Source organism: Triticum dicoccoides, chromosome 1B, assembly GCF_002162155.2.
Source record: "Triticum dicoccoides isolate Atlit2015 ecotype Zavitan chromosome 1B, WEW_v2.0, whole genome shotgun sequence".
Taxonomy (NCBI): domain Eukaryota; kingdom Viridiplantae; phylum Streptophyta; class Magnoliopsida; order Poales; family Poaceae; genus Triticum; species Triticum dicoccoides.
Window position 1 is genome coordinate 21,044,413 of NC_041381.1, and position 6,076 is coordinate 21,050,488.

The following is a 6,076-nucleotide window of genomic DNA, read 5'->3' on the forward strand; positions in this document are numbered from 1 at the left end:
AATCATGGGTTGTGAGGAGGCAGCAATAATGCAGTGGGGCTACAATTACAGCAGGGCGGTGAAGTTTTGTAAAATTGCAAAGAAAAACAAGCATAATCCCCGGCCGTAAGGTAACAAAAATAATTAAAGCTCCACCATTTACATTGTTCTGTAGTGGTAACAAGCAGGACAAACGAGTTGTTCATAAGCAAGCAAGTTGCCAAGTAACGAAACTTGTCACAACTGAAGATCATGACTAGTTGAATACACACACGCACATATGCTTGGTCTTTGCCAAGTAAGCAATCAAGTTGAGGCTTGTTTTTATTTTGTTGAGAAATGAAATTAAGCAGGTTCTTCTTGCGTTGATAAAACACCCATCATGAAGAGCAAGCAATTGAGCAGATGCCTGCACATGCAAGGATAGAGATGCTATATATGATGATTGCAATGGGTGTGGAGTCGAATCAATCAGTATCCATTAAGGACCGAGGTATGACGAAACCAAGAACATGGCACGATGGCCATGGACATGCAGGTCATGAGAGAGAAAGAGAAGAGGAGGGAACCGATGGCTTACCACAAGCTATCCCAGAGTGGAAGAAGAATCGGGGCCACCAGAGGGGCGTCGGAGTGGAAGAAGAAGCCCTGGGCACACCACAAGGTGCCTTTGTGGTGCACCAAGATCTACATTCATGGTACTGTGAATTGATCTGAGTAAACTGGTCAAGCAAGCAGCTTCAGGACATACTTGAGACCCCACTGAGCTGAGAAAATATGTTGTGAAGACGCACATCTCTGAGTTTCCTGAAATAAAAGAGTGAGATAATGAGGTCCTTTAGGTTCAATCCAAATCTGCAGCGAAAAGAAAGAAAGAATGAATAAAGTACAGAAGAAGTAAAACATGGCCATACAAGTATGCGTCGAAATAAATAAATATGGTTTAGACGTACAGGGAATTATAGTGCAGATTAAAACATTGGAGTGTGAAGTTTCAGATACAAAATTCACGGATTTCCAGTACGATGTAAGGCACTTGCTCGAAGCTACAGTTGAGCTGTGCAGTTGAACCCGACATCTAAACTACCATAGGATGAACAGAAGGTACTTTTTCTCTAGATTTGCACATGCATCAATGATAGGTCCGTCGCAACGAAGGACCTGAGACGCACTAAGAAGCTTAACTGTTGATGGCAACAAAGCTAGCACCACTTGTCCAGCAACAGAGCAGATCTCAAGAGGGGGGCAAAAGACCTAACTTTCTTATGCGTGTATACACATCAGAGAGCCAAGCCTACAAAATCGAAACGAGAACCAAATAAATTCATATGTGTAGTTGAACGAATTGACATACAATTGTTCTGCCATTCTATGTTATCCTGACATGAGTATACATAGCCGTTCTTGTACAGACCATCAAGACATATCACCTTCACTTGCTCAATGACCATTGCATTCTTGTACAAACAAAATCAATGCCTAACAAGCATGAATGGGGTTGAGTCAGGATAAAATGTGACCCGTTAGATTAATGGAATCGCTTGGATTTATTTGAAACATAAAACTAATTAACTAATGTACTCCCTCCGTCCCGTAATATAAGAGAGCGTTTTTTTAGTCAAAAACGCTCTTACATTATGGGATGGAGGGAGTAGTAGTAGTATGTCATGTGTTAATTTTGTTGAGAAATTAACTAATTAAACAGGTTCTTCTTGAGTTGATAAAATACCCATGATGAAGAGCAAGCAATTGAGCAGGTGCCTAAACATACAAGGACAGAGATAGTATATATGACGATTGCAATCGATGTGGAGTCGAATGAATCTGTATCCATCATGAACCATTCGTTCACTGATTACTAATACTAGTTGGTACCACTAAATGAGGGAGCCAAATTGCATACCTTGAAGGGGTCGCATCCAATCCAATCCAATGATACGGGGCCGGTTCAGCAGAAGGCGCTTGGAGGTGTCCGTCTCTGTCGGAACTGAAGAATGGAGTCGTTCAGCTCCAGCCCTGCAGCAAAAACAAAAACAAAATCCAGAAGAAAAAAAAGGGGGTTTGTTTTAGTTACAGAATCAATTAACATCAGCGAGAGGAAGGTGGCTTGATGGATGGTGGAGGGAAACCACATCTTGTCTTGGATAGAGGAGGAAACCAAGCAACCGAGAGCACATCATGGAGGGAAGGGAAGGGGAATGGATGACCTTGGACGAGCGTTGCAACAGCAGCAGCAGGGGAAGGTCCGCTTCCTCGACCTCGACCTCCGTCATGGAGTGTTAGATCTGTGTGGATAGGGAGGGTGAGTGGTGCAGCGAGCAACAGGGAGAGGATGAGAAAGAGAGACGGAGACGACCTTGAATAGGGTAGCGAGGTCGATTCATGGCGGGCGGAGCTGAGCTGAGCGAGGAAGAATCCTCTCCCTCCTGGCGCGCGGGCGAGCTCGCACGTCCGTCCGTCCGTCCGTCCGTCCGTCCGTTGAGGTGGACGAAGAAGCGCCGTGGCGTGCGTGCGTGCTGTGGCCGCCGCCACTCGATTTTGCTCTCCTCTTCTCTTCTCTTGTGAGTGCAGGGGAGGGGAGGGGAGGAAGACGCGTTGGTTGGCGGCGCGGATCCGTCGCCGGAGTAGATGTGGAGGTCGGAGGGTGGCTGCCGCGTCCACCCACCGTGGAAGAGAGGACAGTTTCGTAGAGGAGGGAGGGAGGGAGGCGCATGGAGAGAAGGAGAGGGCGGAGGCCGGGGCTGTGGGAGACGAGGTCGCCGGTGATGAGGGCGGCGGCTGGCGGCTGGCGGCTCGATTGATTTGGATTTGGTTTTTGGATTTGGCGGGAGACGAGCAGAGGAGGAAGATGCGGCCAGGTTTGGGTCGTTTGGTCTTTGGGTTTGGCTGTGGAGATGGATGGGGATTTCATTTTCATCCTCGTTTCGTGCGGTGTGTGTGTGAACCCCAAAAATTCAGCCGCCGGGTGCACGACACCCAAAGTTTTATTAATTTCGTCGAGAGCACGCTGAACGTTGATTGGCCAACGCTGCCCTCTCACGGATCAACCTCTTTTTTCAGTCGATCACAATCGTTCGCTCGGATCCAAGGGTGGAGAGCGGGGCCTCCTTGGGTCACATCTCTCTTGCTCTTTTTTCACTTTTGTTTGAACGGAGTGGACCAATTTTTTTTTTTACCCGAGAGTGGGATAGAAGATGTTGTCTATACAATTTTTTTTGTTCAGCGTCGGGTCCAAAAAGGCCGCACACGCTTGTATATATCCTTATAGTAGATAGATGGATGGTCAACTTTGGCAATGACAAAGAGATTATCACATCGGTGTGAGATTTGTCTCCCCTAACTTTAAGCAAGGTAACTAATGATAAAAGTGAGCGTAAACGGTATTGCAATGGTAGGAAACAAGGCCTAGGGTTCATACTTTCACTAGTGCATGTTCTCTCAACAATAATAACATAATTGGATCATATAACTATCCCTCAACATGCAACACAGAGTCACTCCAAAGTCACTAATAGCGGAGAACAAACAAAGAGATTATGGTAGGGTACAAAACCACCTCAAAGTTATCTTTTCTGATCGATCTATTCAAGAGTCCGTAGTAAAATAATACGAAGCTATTCTTTCCGTACGATCTATCATAGAGTTCGTACTAGAATAACACCTTAAGAGACAAAGCAACCGAATCCCTAATGTCACCTAGATACTCCATTGTCACCTCAAGTATCCGTGGGCATGATTAAACGGTATGCATCACACAATTTCAGATTCATCTATTCAACCAACACAAAGTACTTCAAAGAGTGCCCCAAAGTTCATTGAGAGAGACCATTGGATTATTTATTACAAACATGTGCCAACCCCTATGCATAAGTTCATTGAACCCGCGAGTTGATCACCAAAACATACATCAAGTAGATCACGTGAACATCCCATTGTCACCACAGATAAGCACGGCAAGACATACATCAAGTGTTCTCAAATCCTCAGAGACTCAATCCGACAAGATAACTTCAAAGGGAAAACTCAATCCATTACAAGAGAATAGAGGGGGAGAACCATCATAAGATCCAACTATAATAGCAAAGCTCGCGATACATCAAGATCGTACGAAGTCAAGAACACGAGAGAGAGAGAGAGAGAGAGAGAGAGAGAGAGAGAGAGAGAGAGAGATCAAACACATAGCTACTGGTACATACCCTCAGCCCCGAGGGTGAACTACTCCCTCCTCGTCATGAAGAGCGCCGGGATGATGAAGATGGCCACCGGTGAGAGATTCCCCCTTCGGCAGGGTGCCGGAACGGGCTCTCGAGAGGTTTTTGGTGGCTACAGAGGCTTGCAACAGCGGAACTCCCGATCTATTGTTGTTCTCGATGTTTTTAGGGTATATGGAGATATATAGGCGAAAGAAGTCGGTCAGGGGAGCCACGAGGGGCCCACGAGGGTGGGGGGCGTGCCCAGGGGAGGTGGGCATGCCTCCCTGCCTCGTGGCCACCTCGAAGCTTCCCTTACGTGCACTCCAAGTCCCCTGGATTGCCTCCGTTTCAAAAATAACTCTCCTGAAGATTATATTCCGTTTGGACTTCGTTTGATATTCCTTTTCTTCGAAACACTGAAATAGGCAAGAAAACAACAATTTGGGTTGGGCCTCCGGTTAATAGGTTAGTCCCAAAAAAATATAAAAGTGTATAATAAAGCACATAAACATCCAAAACAGATAATATAAACATGGAACAATCAAAAATTATATATACGTTTGAGACGTATCAGGCGGCGGCGGTGTCGCTCGACTTGGCGACGGTCCAGTGACCCGGCGGGGTGGCCAGCGGCGGACATGGTGGCGGCGCTGCTCCTTGGCGGCGGGGCGGCGTGGTGGTGCTGGGTGGCTGACATCGCGCCCCGGGGCCAGATTTGGGCCTGGTGGGCCCCATCTGGGTCCTAGCGGGTCGGCCCCTCGGCGTGGCCTCGTTGTCTGCGGTGTGATGAGGAGGAGGAGCGGCTCGGATATGGGGCGTCGGCGCCGATGGCGTGCCGGCAGCAGCGCGAAGGCGGGAGCTTTACGAGCCCACGAGGACTCGTCCAGGCCTGTGGGCCCATGGCCTGGTGTGCTCCTGCTATTGCCTCCGGACGGCTACCGTTGCTGATGGTGGAGGTGGGGCCCTCCCGCGTGCCGACGTTGCTGATGCCTTAGTCCCGGCTCTGATTCTTCGTCGCGCTGTCCTCACTTCGTGGTGCCGTGGTGAGACGGTGTGGGGGCCTCATGACCGCGTTGGCGCAGGGTGGTGGTTGGTTTGGTGGCCGGATCCGGAGCGCCCGAGGTGTGGGTTGGGATCGGGGGAAACCCCTGTCGGCGTGGCCGACACCGGCGCGGTGGCGCCTGTGGGTGGCACCTGACCTTCCGAGAGGGCGTCGGGGGCTATCCTTCCTCTCGCCTCGTCGTGTGCCGGAGGAAACCCTTGGCAGCAGCGTCGTCATCGTGGCGATCCTTCTTGGAGGTGTTGATTGGTGCCGGCGCTTCGGAGTCTTGGGGCCTAGTGGAAGATCCCGGTGGGTGCAGCGATCGCGAGGCTTCTTCGTTTTTGTTGATCCGCCGTTGTTGGCATTTGTTTCTTTTGCTCTTTCTCTGTCGTTTCTTTTGGGCGTGACTGTGCTGCTTCCGCCCCACCACCTATTCCTGTATGATTCGGTTGGTTGCTTTGTATACAAAGCGGGGAAACCCTTTTTGGTAATAGTTTAATGGTAGTAAAGTGAGCCAAGTAGCTTTCCCCCCAAAAAATAGAAATCCTTTGGCCAGTTTTTTTTAGGGATGCCAGTTTCTTTTTCTGATTTGTGCGTCTCATCCGTTTTCCCCCAAAATCAGCGAGCACAAGGCAAGTAGGTACTGCACAGCCGAGGTCCATAAACCATCGGATTTCCTCCATCTCCACACCAGTGCGACTCCAGTCTGTCCGAGACCGACATGGCCACCACAGCCGCCGCGGCTGCCGCTGTCCCAGACGCAATTCCCGCCGCGGCCGCCTCCGCTGTCACAGATGCTATTCCAGCCGCCGCCACTGTCCCAGACGCTGCGCCCGTGCCTCCGTCCGCGCAACCGCATCCC

General features: G+C 49.6%; 1 protein-coding gene across 1 annotated transcript in view; it reads left to right on the forward strand.

Moving 5' to 3' along the window:
• The first annotated feature begins 5,935 nt into the window (after window positions 1-5,935).
• The window catches only part of LOC119299877 (double-stranded RNA-binding protein 4-like), a 3,254-nt gene continuing 3,113 nt past the window's right edge, over window positions 5,936-6,076 (forward strand). Inside the window, exon 1 of the mRNA XM_037577009.1 lies at window positions 5,936-6,075. Coding sequence (XP_037432906.1) covers window positions 5,936-6,075 — 140 coding nt within the window. The remainder of the gene's footprint in view (window position 6,076) is intronic.